We start from the raw sequence: 21,354 nt of genomic DNA on the forward strand, positions 1-21,354 counted from the left end.
AAATCAATCTAAAATAGAGTTTCCAAAATCCAAGATGGCGGAAATTAAAAAATGGCTGCCAGATTTTCTCTAAATTGGTCAATTTTTAAGATAATCGTCAATTTTCTGTTTGATATGGCTTGTAATATGTCCTCTATTAAGTTTTCAGAGTCACTGAATTTGATAATTGTAGATGATTGTTTCAGAAAAAAAAGGGACAATCACCAATCTTTCTATTGGATTGGTTTATAATAGCAAATTGTAATAGTTTTTTTAGGGCAATTGAATTTGATCTGACCCGGGAATCTACCTTAATCTAAAGAAAAAAAGAGTTTTCAAAATCCAAGATGGCGGAAATTCAAAATGTCAACCAAAATTTATCTAAAATGGCCGATTTGTCAGATAAAAGTCATTTCACTCTTTGATATGGTTTGTAACACGTAATTTAAAGGGTTTTCAATGTCATTGAACTTAAAATCAATCTAAAATAGAGTTTCCAAAATCCAAGATGGCGGAAATTAAAAAAATGGCGGCCAGATTTTCTCTAAATTGATCAATTTTTAAGATAATCGTCAATTTTCTGTTTTTATATGGCTTGTAAGATGTCCTCTATTAAGTTTTCAGAGTCACTGAATTTGATAGGGGGGTTGGATGGCTGAATGGTTAGCATGCGCGTGCTGTATCATAAAGTCTGTCATTGAGTAGACTGGCGTGATTTTGAATCCCCGGTTGTACGTGGCAAGGAGTAGGGTCGCCTGTCCAACCTCGTGGGTTTTCTCCTGGTCCTCTGGTTTCCTCCCACTGCTAAAGACCCCTACGCACAAGCCAATTATGTAAAAAAATTAAACCATATGTTAGTCCCGAAATGACCTAGTTTGTGCCGAGTGGACGTTAAACCCTATTTCTCTCTCTTTCTCTCTGAATTTGATAATTGAAGATGATTGTTTCAGAAAAAAAAGGGACAATCATCAATCTTTCTCTTGGATTGGTTTATAATAGCAAATTGTAATATTATTTTTAACTTAGAACTTGGTGTGCATTACATTACAGACGAATATGATCTGTGGATACCATACCACACAAGTTGCGGACACAGAGACTTCGATGATTTCACTTTATGAAATACATGACTGACAAATATGAATTCATCTGTCTAGATGATACCACAAACGGTTTCCGGACATAAGTCTTCTGAACAAAAGTTAATAAATATTGATATTCGTCAAGCAGTGTGCTATGAGGAAAATTGGCCCAGACAGTGGTACTATGGTGTACTCTTATTTCGAATTCCAACTGTCTAGGGTTCTTGTATGCGCACGTCAACGTGTACATATAAACCTGGTTTCTCGAGAAGCCCCCGGTGCTGCATCCTGACAAGGAGAAACCACACTGGAAAATCCTAAGGTACTTTTTCAGCAAACATAGGGATCGAACCCCAGATCTCGTTCTTAGCGAGTCTTACTCACTGAACCACTATTTCGAACCATTTCTGAATAAACAATAGATAAATTCTTAACAACTGGATATATATACCTCACTGTTTTGCTGGAATAATATTAAATCTTGTTTATGTGAGATCCAGTATAACAGTTCCAGTTACCATCAAAATAACTACTACTCTTTGCTATTACAAGCCAATCCCATAGGAAAATTCACGATTGTCCTGTTGTATTTTTAAGCAATCATCTACCATCTTCAAAATTCATTTTTGATGTAATATTCATTTTCAAAATTCATTTTTGAGGTAATATTCATTTTCAAAATTCATTTTTGAGGTTATTTTCAAGTTCGTGGACTTTGAAAACCTAATAAAGGACATTATTACAAGCCATACAAAACCGAAAAAATGACGATTATCTGAAAAATTGTTCATTTTAGGAAATTCTGGTCGCCATTTTGGATTTTGGAAACTCTTCTTTTGAGGTTGTTGAGTGACACAGAAAACCCTTTAAATCGCATATCACTCGCCATATCAAACTTAAAAATGACGATTAACCGAAAAATCGACCATTTTAGGGAAATTCTGGCCGCCATTTTGAATTTCCGCCATCTTGGATTTTGGAACCCCGTTATATTTAGATTAATTTTAAGTTTAGTGACACTGAAAATCCTTTAAATTACATATTATAAATCATATCAAAGAGTGAAATGACTTTTATCTGACAAATCAGCCATTTTAGGTAAATTTTGGCCGCCATTTTGAATTTCCGCCATCTTGGATTTGGGGAAACTAGTTTTAGAGATTATTTTTTCAGTTCAATTACTAAAAAACCTTATATATGATATATTACAAGCCATACCTTGCGTGATAATCACCCATACTATCTGGAAATTAATTTTTCGTCAAATTCTGGCGGCCATTTTGGAAATCAGAAAAACCCCAACCGAAAATGACGTCACAGAAGTAAAATAATCTCATAATCGTCTTCAGTGACAAATTTTGCCTCAGAAACAACCCGACCCCAAATTTTGTTCCGATTGTGACACCCCTATTGGTAAGCCGACTTATTGTATGATGACTTATTGTATGCCAATTTGCCCTTGCGCCTTCTGCTGACGTTGACCTAGTACATTAATCGCGTAAATTATTAATTTCCGTATGCAAATGAGCTTAGTCGTCTATCCCATATAAGGTATATGTTCTAATATGCATTTGCTTATAATGTAAAATGGAGAAGTGTAATGTGCAAAATAACTGTATTGTATTTTGTATTATTGAAAAGTGTATTATGTATTTTAACACTTGGACATTGGTATTGTGAAGCAAGGGAAAGTGCAAATTGTAAAACTAAAATACGTATTTTGATCTGCTGACATATGCAGTTTGTACAGTGAACATTGAAATAAAATCATGAATATTTACCAAAAACTGACAGAAAATGTTAATTCAAACCCTCGTCGTTCATTTAGACCAAAAATTCAACAAAAATAGGCATGCAAAAGGGGAGAAAAGATACGGAGAGAGAATTGCTATAAATATACGTACTACAATTTTTAAGTACCAAGATCGTGAAATTTAATTGTGGTCTGCCTCCATCAGGACTTCGACCAGTAATTTCTGCCATTGGGTTCACTGTCAAATCCATGACTATTGAAGACGGCTGACCGTTTTGTTTTTGTTCTAGATTTTGTCAAATGAATCAACAGTTCATTACCGATAGCAACCTCATTGCAAACAATAACATTAAATATTCTTGGACAGCATCCATAGCAAAATTATATAAATATTATGATCTCCCTCATAACCCTTCTCCCTCAGCAACTAAACTAAAACTTCAAACTAAATTCAACCATCATTTTGCAGAACTAACTAAATCAGGAACCAAACTGAGAACGTATGGTCTGTATAAAAACTTAATAAACCACCCCGCTGGTTACCTTCTGCGGGTTAAAAATAAAAACTTTAAATCCGCCTTTTCATCGCTTCGACTCAGCTCACACAAACTGGAAATAGAGAGAGGGCGATACAATAATATTCCACCTGACCAAACTTATGCACCCAATGTTCTCTTGCTACCGTAGAAGATGAATTCCATTTTCTGTTCGCTTTTCCACATAAAGTGTAGTGTCGTTAATATCTGTCATTAATGAATCAATCCGACTATAAAAGTTATACAGGCATGGGTCATAAATTAATTTACACGTTGGTGTTAGCAGTGAGTGTTAGTGGGATTAAGAATGTTGATTAGGTAATTATCTTTTTTTACGCAGGCCAGATCAAAGACATCACTCTAAGTGAAACGTGTGCGTAATACCTCACGAACGAACTAATGGTAGAATCATATACACACATATTAATTGTATAAAATAATTAAGTTTTACTAATAAGTTGTTTAAAATTACTATATACCCAATAGTTATTGCTCACCGGTGTTTTTGTAATCAAGTAGCCTCGTATTATGTGTTGATTGGCGTTCAAACAACATTTAATTGATGGATGGATTAACGTCTTTGATTCGATTAGGTTATAATGTCTAACATCGGTTATCTTCTTTATAATAAAAGTATTTTACAATTGCATTGACAGGCCAGTCACGTTGTAATTGGACCGTCAATAGACGCTTGTCTAGTTGTCGTGTGTATTGATAGTGCTATATTGTACAGACGGTGAGATATTGTATGGATAAAGTATATCCTATGTGTAGTGCCTGTGACGTCACCAGCCAATCAACCGGATTAAGGTCGTAGTTGAAAAATCGAAAAGCATTTTGGCGTGTCGGATACTTAAACGTTAATTTTAATCAGATTGGTGTGAACTTGTCGTAAAGTTGATATAGTAACCATGGGCTATATATACATGCAATTTAGATTTTTGATCTTACGTTGTCTTTAAAATATATCTACCCTACTTTAATACAATCTTGTCATAACCTTTGGGCTTCTTTTTAATCCGCCAGATTTTCTTGCTAAAGCAGTAGCAATGTATACATATCATGCTTTTAAGGAAAGGGGGGCACCTGCCTAGTCTATTTGATCATTATACATGTATACTTTGAACATATTTTCATTTCATTGTTATACTTTCATTGTTATATTTTCATTATATCATCCCAATGGTACATTCATTTTCATTTCATTATATCATGTTATTCCAATATATTATTCCATGCGTATGGTTTGTATAATGTTCTTAATTGACGTAATATGCAAATAAAAAAGTTGAAAGTTGAAGTTGAGGTCTGTGACGTGTTGGTGATTCACCTATTTCATGTGTGTTTACTTCATGATGGTGAATCGTGAATATTCACCGAATCCTGGCAGAAAATGTTAATTCAAATACTTATTTTCTATTCTAGACCAAAAGTCTACAAATATGATCATTAGGTAGAAATAGGAAAAAGATAGAATTGGTCTATTAAAATGGACGGGTGAAATCCTAACTAGCCTTAAAATTACAATATTACTCACCGTGTGGTCCACGCTTTTACAACCCTTCAACCTAGGAACTCACCTTTTATAGCCCTTTATCCTAGGAACTCTCTTTTTCGTTTATCTAAAACGCCTGTAGTCTGGTGAAATATTTCTTCGTTCAATAAATTTCTTCCTGGTTTATGGTTTCGGTCTATATGAAAGGGAGATAAATCGGTGGTGAGCGTAAAAGGGGACAGGCGACCATTAATTTCCCCGTTGACTTCAATGTTAATTCTGGCCTCTTTGCCCGGCTCCAACCTTTCCCAAAATTTTCGTTGGACTGAATGCTTTTCACTACAGACAGAGAAACAAATGGTCATGTCTTTGCACGAAAATTTGTATGAAGTTGACCACCAAATTGTTTAGATACACAAACTTAAAGAAGCATACTGAAATATGTAACTAATTGCCGTCCATATCACCGTAATCAACCTGATAACTCTGTTATCCTTTCGCATCTAAATCGTGAATATTTACCAAATCCTGGCAGAAAATGTTAATTCAAATCCTCTTCGTCCATTCTAGACCCAAAAAATCAACAAAAAATGGACATGCAAAAGGGAAAAAAGGGACACAGAGAGAATTGCTATAAATAGACGAATTACAATTTGTACCGAGATGGTGAAATTTAATTATAAATTCATACATCATCAAAATTCTTTTTTCATAGCTTCAAATTTATTTTTGCAACATTATTATAATACAGAATAAAAAAAAATAATTACTGCAGAAATGGCGACCCTTTAAAGTTATGTGCTATTTTGTATACCAGGTTGCAGCTCAGGTCCATGGGCCTTTTGTTCTAGAATTGAAGATTCTTTCTTAATTTTGTCAAAATGTGAGTTCTGAAAAAAAAAAGATTTAAAGAGTTTCAAACAAGTCACATCAAAATTATTCAAAATATTGGAACATTTTTCCACAAATGACTTTCTTTTACACGTGTCTCCTTGGCCAGTATGCAAGAAGACAAGCTGCAAATTGGTTGCATTGAAGGTAATTGTAAGGAACTATAATAAAACTTGTAAGCCCACCCCCTAAAAATGTCAATGTGGTAACAAATCGAACATGAGTCCACGTAAGTAATACTGTTGATGGAATATGGCTAATAGCCATGTTCTTCTATCCCTGATATACATACATACAAACACATGTACTTGTAAGATGTATGAATCATTTATTAAAATATGGATTGATAAATGTAAAACAAATCCTGCATTTAGGTGATAACCAATCACTCTAATAAAAGGATCACAAAGCCATACACAAAAGTTTTAGAAAGCCTTGAAATCTTAAATGTAACTATGTGTTGGTGAACATAGAATGCCTGGATATAATCCAAACACAAAATCCAATTACTGCTTATTTGGAGTCAATATATGTTCAATTAAATATCCAAATATCATGTTCAAGAAAAGGGGTGGGATGGGGAGGGCGAGCCATTCTAAATGAAATGAAGACAGAGAATTTTCCCCGCAAACACATAGATTTTTATTTATATATTATATATATATATGAAAAACAACCATTCCCAAACGTGTTATTCCCATGAGGTAATAAAACTTATCACCAGAACATCTACATATTTGACATTTAACTCTACATCATTAACGTCTTCACAATCTACATGGTACCATTTCAAACATGTGTCACAAAATTTTGACAAAGGGGGATATCGTAGCCGATTTCTTTACTGTGAAAAAGGAAGGGGCATCATCTCCTAAAATGGAGACCATGTCGGCATGTACACATGTATTTGTATTGGGGCTAATCCTTTCAGTTGTAGGTACTTGGTGGCTGTCCTATAGCCAGTTTTGTCCATTTCTGGAGATTTCAGTGGGTAGGTTCACAATATGGTATATGATTAATTCATTGATTGATTGTACTTGTTAGTAGCAAAAGTTTGTTTCGGTCCAATTAATCTATTCTTTTCAGCCTTGCAACTTTTTAGCCAGCCCTCGTAGGTTGTGTATAACATCATAGTATCAATTACTAGCATATATGTGAGCCACGGTATAATATGTTAGGTTGTGTGGAAGATGCTAGAATCAATTACTAGCATATATCTGAGCCACGGTATAATATGTTAGGTGGTGTGGAAGATGCTAGAATCAATTACTAGCATATATCTGAGTCACAGTATATGTTTGAAAATTATGAAGGAGTGAAGATGTCGTTATCGTTGAATAGCACGTAATTTTCTCCAATTGTGGATTATTTTTGAAAAGTTCTTTGCCTGATATGACAACCAATCTTTAATAATGATAAAGAATTTTTAAAGTGAAAGATATATGTGACGTCAAATGCACAACAACGCCATCTTGGGCAAGAAGCTTTAATGACGTTCATTAAAGCTTCTTAATCTAGGGTCCCAATCAACTCTACGTCACTATCTATATGCCCTTTTATATTGCTGTGTCGCAGTTGGCTGCCCCGACAGACAGAGATTTGGATAGATATGTCATAGATTTCCGTGAAAAGGAGTCTACAAGAGATAAAACATACATTTTTTTTAACGAAAAGTATAGCTGAACATACCTTTATTAGTATTATACAACAAAAAGCGCACATTAATTGCTACATAGCCTTATTCAATAAGAAAAATTAAAATAAAAGATACACCAGATAAAAGAGCTATTAAACATATTTAACTTGCATTCGCTTTTTAAGGAGGTAAATCGCTAATATTTGGAACCTAGAAATTGACACAAATGGGTCGCACTAAGCGCAACATGCGTTTCGGGCATATTTGTTTCATCAGTGACACGTCCGGTGTCATGTGAATGCAACGACAACAGCCTGATTGATTGATTTGTTAATTGGAGTTCAGATGTCTTCATTGTCATTAATATGGACCACTGTCAGGTTGCCGTATTCACGGCCTGAACTACGTAGCAAGACAACGCGTTTTCCGACTTGTAATTTTCATAAATTTTGTAACATAGTATCAAAGGATTTAATAATAACGATGACTGTGAATTTGACTTCTTTATTTTAACAGTACAGGAACAAACATTAATAATTATTACATCTATAATTCTAACAACCAAGACAGGACACAGGAACATAACATATCACATTGCAGTCATTTCCGCTATCGTCATAATTCACGCCTGCCTCCATTTAGAAATGGTTCCACGACTGATGTCTTCCGCCTTACTCCGGCCACAGTAGTGGCTCGTCCTACAGAGATCCTTTGCGCAAGTGTTTTAGTCAAATGACTACAAAAAAGGTTACTGGCCTATAACTCCCTTAATTTACACATAAACTGACCCAAAACAGTACTGCACATAGCTTAACATATAATAAATCACTTCCAATTGCAATAAAGGTGAAGCCTTACCGCATAACTATATGATTTGATGAAACCCAACTGCTACGCGAAATTTCAACTGGCCGGTGTCATGGCGGCTTGCGTAATACGTCATTACAAGAAACTCCGCTATGCAAATGTAGAACGCATAACCACAAAGAAAAACTGTTCGATTACTATTTTAGTGGTCCAGTCTTCACTATTTGTCATAGAATTACTTATTCCAATACAAACTGTAATGATATGTGTTGACAATTGTGCGTTTGGACCTATTTGAACTTGCGTAAAGAGTCTTAGACTGTATCAATTGTAGCGTTAAACACACAGTTTAACGTTACAAGTATAGTAACTAGCCTTCATTGTGGTGCACCCTTGTTTGCCTTGAGCTGCCCAGCTCCTCTAGTGGACAACCACAGCCCGTCTCATTTATGTCATATACCTAAGGCAATTTATACTAATTCAGTTCATTGCAGTTATCTATTTAACTATTGTACATGCATAAATGATATAATGAAATGAGATTATCTCTCGATTAGGGGGTATATATCTTTGTTTCTAACGCTTATTGGAAACTATAATAAACACTTGTTTACAAAAACATTCTAAAGAGTGAAAACTGACATATTTCAAGCTTTACTGTATTTAGAGAAATAATTTAGATCAGCCGGCTGAAACGTCATCTCCGCTATTTGCTCATTCTTTAGGTATAGTGTTTGTTTCCACCGACAATGATATCGCAAACCAGTGTTCATTCTATAAAACCATGCATTACTACAAAATGTTTCTTTAGTCAACTGAAACAAGAAAATTCATAACTATGCGAGGGTGGGATGAGTAAATTCGTGGGGAAAAATCTGAATAGGCTAATGAAACAATAGAACAAGTTCACCTTGATCTTGACAAATACGTAAGACGATATAAACATCAACTAAAAGATCTTGTGATTCAGCTGAAATGTGATATATATGCATCATAGATAATAAAAATCTCTATTCATGTTAAACCAACTGTATCTATTTATTTCTGTGTTACGTCTAGTTGAATAAACTATATGATTTATTGTTATTAAAACATCTATAGGTGGGTTAACAGTGTGCGACTAAAAACTGTAATTGGATCTTTATTATTGCCAACATTTTAATGCGCCTTCAATTTTCTACGCGAAGTCAATCGCATCTAGATATTTAAAGCGCGTTAACAATATAGTCATTTAAGACAAACTATGTCACTTCGGGATTAATATATCGCAAAATGCATCTTCATTTGACAATCGACCTCCTATTTACAAAACTATGATTCATCCGAACTACAGTGTAAACACCGTTTAGAGACTCTATCTGAACTACAGTGTACATCGACCTACAGAGTAATCATTGTTTAGCGACTCTATCTGAACTACAGGGTGAATCAGGGTTTTGAGACTCTATCCGAACTACAAGGTACATGGGTGTTTAGAGAGGCCCTATCCGAACTACAGGATGCATCAGGGTTTAGAAACTCAATAGTTCACGGAGTACATCATGGTTTAGAGACCATCCACCGCCGGCTCGTCCCTTTTAGCATCACGATCGATAGTTCCCATGGGTTCATTTCTGTCTGTTATTCATTTCACGACAGGCTCTTGTAATTGCCACATTAGTATAGTTTTCCACAAGCAATGGAGCGTCCCACTCTATTGGTGGTAAGGTGGGGTTCTCTCCTTGCTTTTATAAAACTTCCCGTAAAAATGTTTTCTGTAATTTATTCTGATGTTTCTAGCTTAGACACAAATTTGGTGTGTGGCAATCCTATCTGAAATTAAGTTTTGAACCCAATATTGAATTCAGTAACCCTAAAACCCCTTATTTTACAAGCAATAACCACAAGGACCTATCTGCACCATTTATAAATAGTATTTTTAGATAGAAATTGAATCCAGCAACCACCAAATCCATATATATTACAAGCCATATCCAACGGACAAAAATGACGATAAAGTAAAATTCCACCATTTTGGATTTCATTTTGCCGGCCATTTTGAATTTCTACCATCCAACACATATATAAAAGACATATTACAAAATTCCGCAATTTTGGATTAAATTTTGACGAAACTTGAAATATAGGTTTATCTCCAAAAGATCTCGGTTCCTTTCGATATTGGCATGTATCGGATCGAAACTTCATGGATTATGGCCCTTGATTGTACGAAAAATCACATTTTAGGCTTGTGAACACTGTAGAGGTCACAATCTTTATCCGATTTGGTTGAAATTTGAAATATATGTTTATAACCCAAAGATCTCAGTTTCTTTCGATATTCGCGCATATCGGACCATAACTTTCTGAATTATGGCCCCTGATTGTACGAAAAATCGCGTTTTTAGCTTGTGGACCCTATAGAGGTCATAATTTTTATCCGATTTAAAAAAAAAACAACGTATTATTATATCACCTTTACACCCTAAGGACGACTGAGTTCGAATTTCGTGAAAATCGGCCAAAATTGACAGAGAAAGTGGCCGCCGTTCATTCTCAAATGGCGTAAACATACGGTATATCAAGGTTGTGGACCCAATAGAGGTCACAATTTTTATCCAATTTTGTTGAAACTGGACATATAAGTTTATAACCCAAAGATCTTGGTTCCTTTCGATATTCGCGCATATCGGACGGTAACTTCCTGAATTATGGCCCCTGATTGTACGAAAAATCGCGTATTTAGCTTGTGGACCCTATAGAGGTCATACTTTTTATCCGATTTTAAAAACCGTATTATTATATCACCGTTACTTCCTAAGGACGGCTGAGTTCGAATTTCGTGAAAATCGACCCAAAATTGACAGACAAAATGGCCGCCGTTCGTTCTCAAATAGCGTAAAATATGGTATATCAAAGTTATGGATCCTATGGAGGTCACAATTCTTATCCGATTTTGCTGAAACTTAAAATGTAAGTTTATAACACAAAGATCTCGCTTCCATTCGTTATTTGCGAATATAGAATTGTAATTTCCTGAATTATGGCCCTTGATTGTAGGAAAAATCACTTTCTTTTTAGCTTTTTCTCTATCCATCTCTCGAAAATGTGGGCGTATCCTGCCTGGCAGCCGCTGGTTATCCGATTTTGTTGAAACTTGAAATGTAAGGTTATAACCTAAAAATCTTAGTTCCTTGCGATATTCGCGCATATCGGACCGTAACTTCCTGAATTATGGCCCCTGATTCTACGAGAAATCACGTTTTTAGCTTGTGGACCCTATAGAGGTCATAATTCTTTATCCGATTTAAAAAAAAACGTTTTAATATATCACTGTTATACCCCAAGGATGGTTGAGTTCGATTTTCATGAAAATCGGCCCAAAACTGACAGACAAAAGGCCGCCCCTCGTTCTCAAATAGCGTAAAAATATGGTATATCAAGATTGTGGACTCTCTAGAGGTCACAATTTTCTTCTGATTTTGATGGAACTTGAAATGTAAGTTTTTAACCCAAATATCTTGGTTGCTGTTGATATTCGTGCATATCGGATCGTAACTGCCTGAATCATGGCCTCTGATTGTACGAAAAATTGTGTTTTTAGCTTGTGGTCCCTCTAGAGGTCACAATTATTAACCGATTTAAAAAAAAAACGTTCGAGATACTGTGGACCATCCTCGGGGTATTCCCAGTGTACTCATTCCGTTCTACTCCATTATACCCTGGGTTAATCTAAGGGGGAGACACGTTTTCAAGTTATCTGCCCTTGGTGATTGTGCTATTTTTATCGACCAATCCCATAAATCGTTAATTGCAAAGGCTCCCCTCCAAGAGACAAGGTTAGGAATTAACCAGAAATGAAATGAAATCGGGTTTAACCCCCTACTGTTCTGCTTCGAACTGGGCTAATGAAGACGGGCATACGCCATACAGTGTGCTATGAGAGAAATTTGGCCTGGACAGCGGCACTAAGGCCTACTCTCACGGGATCTTCTACGTGCACGCCAATGTGTACAAGGGACCTCGATTTTTCGTCCCATTCGAACGACTAGACAGCAGTCCTTGTCAGGCCCTCCGTCCTGCATTACTGACATGGGGGAACCACGCCGGAAAATCTGGATGAACGTTCTCGGCCAATGCAGGGATCGAACACCCGACCTTCAGCCTAGCGAGTCAGCGTCTTACCCACCGTGATCCCCTAGGAATTAACCAGAAGGTAACCTTGTCGCCTTGTGGTAACCCTTGGTCTACCAGTTCGAATTTTGACCCTTCGCAAACGAGTTGACTATAATCCCAATTCGTCCTTCCACAATTTTGATTAACATTTAATTTCTGGTCTAATATTCTTTTTTGCACTTTCTAATCCTTCCTAATATTTCTAAATTTTTGCCAGTCCAAGTTTGATTTTATTGCTTTCCGGTGAATTTTCTTTCTCTTTGCTTATTTTCAAAATAGTCTTGTTCATCCACAGTTTGTCTTTTGATCTAATGGTTGCAGTTTTGTTCGGAATATGTGTTCTTGCCAAATTTTTTAACTCGTTTATGACGGCGGTACATGAAATGTCAATAGAAGTTTTATCAATAATGGTGTCCTATAAAATACTCCCACCATCACGTCGTAGTTGATCAAAGTCATCCTTATCATATGAGGCTAATTAATTTCAGATGCTTGCAGTACACAGGGCAGTGATCACTACAGAAATTGTCCAAGAAACCTGAATCAAAATTCGTTCAAATTAGATCACTCATGGATCCTGGATGATTTGTTTAAAATCAAAAAGAGAAATTGCCGAATGGATAAAAGTATTGGATTTCGTGAAGAGATCAATATTAAAATCACCAAATATAATGATATTGTTTATATCGTCTGCTGCCGCCAATGACAAAGAATTTAAAAAAAAATTATTTATTTAAACAGTGGAATTTGGGGGTCTTATTATTAATATTACCTGAGATTGATTACATCTAGCAATTGTTTTTAATGGATTGCCTTACCCCTAAAACCAAAGTATTGACACCCACAATTTCCTGACTAACCTGAATGGCGAGCGCGTTATTGTCGATTACATGGAATGATTGGCATCTTGGACACACACCTTGATTGCAACATTTCACTAAGTTTGGTCACCAAAGTTTTGTTTCCTATTTTTATGTTTTAGTCATTGGTTAGGAGTCATCCCTTTTGTCACAGGAAATATTTATTTGAAATTTTATTTATTTATTTATTTAATTCTACATGTAGAAGGTTCAGCTCTTAATTATATAAATGTCGATTCAGGAAGCATTGGTTACTATAAATAGTGTCTTTGATAATGTCGTTATATTTACATACTGAACATGATTATTATTAAAGTGTTAAATCATTAGATTTATATGGTCCTCTCCTTAGATAATAAGTATTCGTTACACTGCAAAAGTTAAAATTTTACCGAGACCAAGGACGTTAAGTCTCATTAACAAATACATTTACTGCATCAGAGGCCTGTTAAACCTTGACTAAGTTAATATTATTTCACAATACTGTTTATATATTAAGTCATATAATATATTTTATCAAAATACGCCTCACATTCAGCTTGTTTATTGCATTTTGTCTCACACTGATATTGTGTAGTTAAGGGGCCATAACTCCTTCAGGAATGTTAAGCTACCTATTTCCCCACTGACGTCAATATTAAATCCACGGCATGTCTTTTTTTAACATTCTGGTGATCTTCATCTTTATAACCACAACATAGGCTGTATTAAACCTTTGACGTATTGGGAAAACACCTAATTTAGATCTGAATTACATCTATACGTAATCTTAAAACCCAAAGAGTTGCAAAATACATGGTATTCTATATTTCTGTATTTTAGGAAATTGCTAGCATAAAATCAGATGTAGCAAACATAGTTGATGACAAGTTTAAAGAAAGTGACGTCGGCGCACAACAAACGATATTTTTCAATATTCCTGAATCTAAACACGATAATGGAATTGGTAGGAAGTAATTGGGATGGGAGGTATATTGACATCATTTTGATATGTAACGTGCATTAAAAGTCAAACTGTGTGAGATTGGGGAAAAGAAAGTGAAGAACGTGTTTGTGAGAGGGTTAGCGTTGGGGTTAAAAAAAATCGGTTTGCTTGACCTGCTTCCTACGTGGCTAGTTAAAGAATGTCAGACTGAACTCGGTCCTATTATTCACCACCTAGTAAACTCGGCTATAACCGACTCAACATTTACGTTAATTTTTAAGGTGGCAAACGTACTCCGAATGGTTAGCACGTGAGCACTGTATCATAAGGTCTGGCATTGAGATTGAGTCAGCTGGCGTGGTTTCGAATCCCCGGTTGTAGGTGACAAGGAATAGGGTTGCCTGTCCAACCTCGTGGGTTTCCTCCCGCCGCTAAAGACCCCTACGCGCAAGCGAATTATTGAAATAAAAAAGAAATTAAACCATATGTTAGTCCCGAAGTGAAATAATTTGTGTCGAGTGGACGTTAAACCCCATTTTTCTCTCTATCTCTCTCTCTCTAAAGCTATTTAGACCCGTCTCTAATCTAAGTTTCGTTTCGAAAATAATAGAAAGGTGTATAGCTAAACAAATAACTGCAGATATTGACGACAATACTATGTTAGAGTTATTTCAGAACGCCTACAGCAGGTACCATACTACAGAAACTGCTTTACTTCGGGTACATCATGCTATCAATCGAATCTCACAAATATGTTACCCTTATACTGTTGGACTTATCAGCAGTGTTTGTACACCTACGCTCTGAACGATCTAGTAAGGAAACATGGTGCGGAATTGTATGTCTACGCTGATGACACACATTTATATTTATATTTTTTTTTTTAATATTATCGTTTTAATATTTTAAAAATTTATATTTTCATACAAACACCATACTGAACAACATTATTATTATTAAAGTGTTAAATTATTAAATTTCTATTCGTTACACTGTGAAGGGTGAAATTTATTGTGACCAAGGACGCCAACTCTCATTAACCAACAAATCTGCAGCATCAATGTCGAGAAGCAGGTTGAACAAATTAATATTATTTCTAAATGGCAAAATCCAAAAAATGAAACGTGGCAATACCTCAATTGTTGATGAATGATGTTTTTATAGTAATAATAAAAATAAAATAAAACCAAGTACGAACAATCCAAACCATAAGACAGGCAAAATAGTGTATTCAAGCAAAATAGTGTAATCAGCAAATGGACTGCTCCTCGTGTACAAAATACACGACAAACAGTGGTAACAGGATCTTATATATATTATTCGCTTGTTTATTGCATTCAAATTAAATTCTAAAACATTTTTTGTACTATTAAGAAAAGTAAAGGTGTTGAAAGTATATATGGATAAAAGGAAAGCGTTCTTATTACCGCTGTTAAACAGGGTGACGTTGGTATTGCGTAGTTAAGGAGACTTAACTCCATAAGGAACGCTGAGCTAAGAATATTAATTCTCTCCCCGTTGACTTCGATAATAGATCCGTGTCATTTCTTTTTTTTGTTTCAATGATCTTAAAGGGGAATTATGTAAGACTGTATAAAGAGCTGACAGTTCCAGCCATGATAGTTAAGAAATAGATAATGAAAAGGGAATATGGATGGTGAAAATGTCAGTCAAATTACTTCACTCTGATCCGAGTTATCGCCGATACAATTACAGTATACCCTTGATTGTCATTGTTACAGTTGTTACGATAATAAACAAAGGCTCGATTATCCATTTTTACGCTAAATCATCAACCGCAAATCGTATTTAAATCTAGAGTATCCGAGGCCATCGAGAAATGATTATGATCTTGGTAAGTTAATTAAAGTCTAATTAATAACTTATATAACATTTAAGGCATAACGAAAGACCTGCATCATTTAAATTTAGATCTTGCATAATGTATGTTAAAGATGACATACCAAATACATGTACTACGTTTTAGTTTTAGTGATATAATAATAATAGCGTAATGCATCTTTAAACTTTGTAATCACAAAGAGCTCATCTGAAAGGGGGACTGGCTATCTCGATTTTAACTATTCGTTTATTTTTTTCAATACCCAGAATCATGGATTCAAAAGGAAGGGGGCCCGCGTACAATGACGTTGATGGGGGCGTCAAGCGGAACGAGGGCGGGCCGGGATCCCGGGGCCTGAAGGCCCGGATCGGTGGCTATTAGTGTTTAATTGACAAATTTCTCCAAGAAACGTGGACGGACAGAATCAAAATCTAATCCTACCCACGCTACAAAACTACATTCAGAAATGTCACCTATTTTGTTCTACTTTACGATCAAGTAACAGTGTATTATTTTTATAGGTCCACATTTTCATGTGGACGTGAACCGTCCGTCCGTCCACAATTTGTTTCTGAACACTCTACAGGTCACAATTGTTATTCGATTTTGTGAAATAGATTTGGCCGAAAACTGGCACTTGAAGAATGTCAATTCTTGTTCCAAGTCGCGATTCAGTTCCAGATACGTAGAAACAAGCTCACCATCATGTGAATATAAACCTGAAAATCTGTCCTGGCGATCAAAATCATGGGGGGGGGGGGCAAAGACCTATTCGTCCGCCCCACCCTTCCGATTCTAAGGGGGAGGGACCCCCACCCCCCATGTTAAGGTTTAAGGTGCCACTAGAAAGGACCCGTGACAATTGGAATTCGAAATACGAGTAGTTCGTAGACAATGTATGTTTAAGTTGTATGAATCAACGCTTATAATACTATACTATATTATGTCAATGTGACATTACACAAGTATTCAGATATGCGTGAAGAAATTTGACAGTTACAGCGTCAGCGAGGCAGGCCGCAAGCGGGTCAAGATATAAATAGCTATTGCGCTGTCTATCATTACAGACGAAGATCTCGGGATTCGGCCAGTTATTTAGAAAAGAGTATCCGCCATAGATTTTACAACCCCTATGTTATTAACGTAAAGATATTAATAACAAAGGGACTGAAAAGGCTATAATGGGCGGGGTGGGAGGGTGCGGGGGCGCATATTGATGTATTAAGAACGACAAGAGAAAATAATATCTCCACATAACCAATTACATACTAGGGCTGTATTTCAAGCCGCTGGCAACGTTACGTTTTCCATTGCCAGTATATCAGTATCCATATATAGACGTTTTCTAATATTAAATATAAGTTTAAAATATATATTCTTGTGAGTATTGATACCAAATAGCCATGTTCGAATATTAATTATAGGTTTAAAATATATATTCTTATTTAGAACGATAAAGTGACAGTTGAAGATATCATCGGAATACTTCATATTCTTAACGTGTAATACTGAAAGATTTATGTATGTAAGAGCTAAATCTGCCTATTGCGGAATTTTATTTTGTCCCTCTAATGTTACACATTATTAAGACTTTAATTTATACACAGGATAAACCCATAATCAACTCTCGAATGACAGAGATTTAAATGCATTTAGAAAATTTAACGATAAAATGGATAATAGATAAATCTGAATCAAATAGTACATTTTCATGGAATAACAATTACTATGGTTTATTTCACTGTGACGTTTCAACAAGATTTCACAAGTCGTTATCCAGCATATATACACAAATAGATAAATATACAAACTATCCAATGGTATGCAAGGAAGGTGAACATGAGTAAGTAATTGTTATCTTATTTATTTATATATTTATTATGTTCTTTGTTATCTCGTTTTATTAGATAAATATAATATTACATTGCTCTATAATCTACGTACCTGACCAGATTTATCTATTTTATCTGATTATTATCATCAATTTATGTATCTATTTATCAAATACAACCATAAAAAAACATTACCAACAAAAGTTCTATTGTAAGGCTCTACGGAAACTTCCGTTGAACAAAATAATTTAATATTTTCTGAGGTGTAGAAATTATTAAATAATAGATTAATCGTCTATTATCATTACCATCTGTTGTTTACGCTGTCACATGTTAGTACACTTTCAGGCCTTATAAAAGCCAACATCAAACAATATGTGTATCAAATAATCTTTTTATTTGAAAAAACATAATATTGTATACTTTCAGAATTGTATTAATTAATAACACAATACGAATAGTTTCGACTATATACATATGTTTAAGTAAACAAACTGTAATTATATTATTTTGTTGAAGGGAGATGGGTGAGATAGGTCTGGCCTGTTCCCCAATCCTATTCTTATTGAATAAAATATAATATAAAAAATATATATTAATGTTTTAAAACTGGTTTAATAAAATATATATCCGAGATGTTAATCTATACAGGATATGATGTGATGACACATGGAATTACAAAAGGACAAATTTTAGAATCACATAAAAATAATTCTGACTAATAATAATATACTCTACATTGTTCACATAGAAACGTAAAAATTATAAATAAATATGGCGACATTTTGTCTTTTGTTATAATATCTCGTCATGTATTAAATATATGTCGTCAATTAAATTCATCACAGCTTTCTATTGAAGCATTTAAATATATCAAAATATATCAAATTAACCATGCAATTCACACGTCATAATTTGAATGTTGGCCTTTACAGATTTCTTTTTAAAGATTTTAAAAAAAACATAGGAAATATATCACAATTAGCATCTGTCACATAATGTTTCTGTATACGCCAGTTTTACAAAACCCACGGTTAAAATAACCAGGTATTTCACACGTCATTTGTAACATTCACGTGCACCTGTACTCGAGGTTAACAAACCCCACAAATAGTCAGGCGCCAATGAGCAGAAATCCCGAACACTCCCTTAAAAGTTCACTTTTATTCCCCACAATAATCGTACATTAAAGATTTATTTATAGGATCCTGGATACTTTTACCATAATGCATATTTATTATGTGTTTGTATTTATTTGGTTGACTCTTATCTGGACCTATTATTAGCACACATCCACCGCTAGAACCGTTAGTAGTTTCAGCATCATTGTGTGCAAATACAACGTTTTGTTTTGATATCGCGTTATTGTCAATCTTGTACAATCTCTGAGTACTATAATCCATCTGAAGGTAAAACATATTACCTTTAGAATCTGTCCGAAAAATATTCTTAACGCGATTAGTACTGTTACCCCCTTCACTGTTCACACCCCCTCTCTCATCCTCTGTATATGGATGAATGTCACCGTTGAAATCCGTGTAATAGATTCTAGGTATATGGGGCGGGCCCCTTCTTCCACTATATTCAATTTCTAACGACACCTTGTCAGTACGTTTATTATAATTGAGATGACTATTCTCATCTCTTACTCCTTCATACAGACCACCAATACTGATATATTTTAATCGACTGTCGGGGTTGGGGTACGATATAACATAAACAAGTGGGTTGTTGATATCCTCCAACCAGCTTCTGTCTTTAAACATTTCCCGAGCCTTTGTAGGTATTGTATCATTTCCTACAAATATTATTGCACAGCCTGTTTCACTACAGTAACACACATCTCGCATAGAACAAGTGGTTGATGAATTGTCTATAAGGAATTTACAGGTAACTGTGGTATCAGCATCCAATCCTGGCGGAGTTTGTAGTTTTAAAGCATGAACTACAAACCCATGTTGACTGCTATGGTATTCAATCAAACCTTTAAATGGCTGATGGAGATTTATTTCACCAACCTTTATATCTACTACGAATGGTTTAATATCGGGAATCGCATCACTCTTCCGTAGACGACCAGGATATGTCTGCAACAAAAGAATAGCCCTGTCCTGTTTCTTACATCCACCCCAACAGTGATCAATAGCGTCGGCAGTCGGCAGTCGATCGTCCTCGAAGTCAACCACAATATTATCCAATTTATCCGAGACACTCAGATCCTTAACAACATGTTCACAAGTTTGAATGTATACCTTTTTGCCCATTCTAAAAAGTATGCCACAGCCTAATGGCTGATTAATTCCTCCTGGACTGTTCAAATTAAGCCGAACAACTCTTATACCACAGTTTGTAATAATCTTTTTTAAGAAAATGCATTTTTCCTCCTCCAGGAAGACTTTGAGTGGTTTATTATATTTTGGGGCCACATAATCGGGATTTGTAAACGGTCCTTCCATTGTATTTGGGTACTGTAGGCGAAGTGTTTCATTGATTACCGAGTCCGTAAACGATGGTTCCATTTTATATGCTGTAAGAGAGAGCAATAGATATAAAAATATTAACACAAAATTAATGAAATAATGTAAATTGTAAGAAATCGACATCACGCAACGTATTGAGAGATGGTATCTTGGCGTTAATGAACTCTCTAAATGAATGCACTTAATTATACAATAAAAAACCCGGAATTGTGTTTCTCGCTGCGTAGATGTCGCTTTAACTGTGGAAAATGTGAAGAAATTAAGGTAATTTGAAATCGAAAATGAAAATGACTATTTTTTTTCGTGGGGGGGGGGGGGGGGAGTGTTTAGCAAAAATGAGACCAACTGATCCACAGGCCCCTAATATGAGTGACATAGCCATGGACGGAGCACCTTAGGTGTGCTCTTAGGAATTCCATTCACTGATCTTTTGGGGAAGATATTCTGATGGTCAGAAAGCACGTATAACATGAGTAGAATTGATTACTACGCATGGGAATTCATGTTATTTATTAAGAATTTTGCAAGAACGTACAAAGTGATAATAATAATACCATTTAGATTGATCAATATCTTCGATATATTGATGTAGGGAATATATATAAATTAGCAAATTTGAGCTTTGAAAAACTGGCGCGTATTGTGATATCCAATGAAAGTATAATAATCATATTCATAAATATATTAGGAATTTGGGATGTTTTCCTTCTATTTGGGCATTGCTTATTTACACAGTTAGTTGATTGAGTCGCCGAGGCATAATTTTGTTGAGACTGACTGCACTTCTTTTTCCTTGGGGGGAGGGGGGAGTCGTGGAGTGGATGCCCCATTTACGCATACCGTGTTCTATAATTACCTAAATATAGAACAGAGGAAAAAACGTCTGCTAGACTTTACCTAAACTGTTTTGGAGACCGTAAACATTATATGATTGTTTCACAACAAGGTTGCAATTATTCATTTATCGTATGATTTTATATTATTATATATTAATTATATTTCTTACCCCTTTTGAAATCTATTTTCAACATAGATCGATGAGTTATACAATTGTATCTACCTTGCGTCATACATATTTAA

The 21,354-nt window shown here is 35.2% G+C and overlaps 2 protein-coding genes across 3 annotated transcripts in view; both read right to left on the bottom strand.

Moving 5' to 3' along the window:
- The window catches only part of LOC126823958 (uncharacterized), a 75,191-nt gene extending 66,605 nt beyond the window's left edge, over nucleotides 1-8,586 (bottom strand). For both annotated transcript variants that reach the window (XM_050553025.2, XM_056101828.1), the window contains exons 1-3: nucleotides 8,231-8,586; nucleotides 5,616-5,735; nucleotides 4,931-5,041 (exon numbers count right to left, since the gene is read on the bottom strand). The gene's annotated coding sequence lies outside the window, so the exon portion shown is untranslated. The remainder of the gene's footprint in view (nucleotides 1-4,930; nucleotides 5,042-5,615; nucleotides 5,736-8,230) is intronic.
- An 8,868-nt stretch (nucleotides 8,587-17,454) lies between these two features.
- Nucleotides 17,455-21,349, bottom strand: LOC126823962 (uncharacterized). The gene is made up of 2 exons (XM_050553032.2): nucleotides 21,281-21,349; nucleotides 17,455-20,321 (listed from the first exon to the last, which is right to left on the bottom strand). The coding sequence occupies exons 1-2, from the start codon at nucleotides 21,342-21,344 to the stop codon at nucleotides 18,958-18,960; spliced, it is 1,428 nt and encodes a 475-aa protein (XP_050408989.1). The 5' UTR covers nucleotides 21,345-21,349; the 3' UTR covers nucleotides 17,455-18,957.
- Between the last annotated feature and the right edge of the window lie 5 nt (nucleotides 21,350-21,354).

The sequence above is a fragment of the Patella vulgata genome, chromosome 6 (assembly GCF_932274485.2).
Source record: "Patella vulgata chromosome 6, xgPatVulg1.2, whole genome shotgun sequence".
NCBI classification, from domain to species: domain Eukaryota; kingdom Metazoa; phylum Mollusca; class Gastropoda; family Patellidae; genus Patella; species Patella vulgata.

Bases quoted from the DNA above. Each gene is read 5' to 3' on its own strand.
- LOC126823962 (XM_050553032.2), bottom strand. From the start codon at position 21,344: ATGACGCAAGGTAGATACAATTGTATAACTCATCGATCTATGTTGAAA. The intron at 20,322-21,280 runs GTAAGAAATATA...TCTCTCTTACAG, and splicing joins GAAAATAGATTTCAAAAGGG to CATATAAAATGGAACCATCG.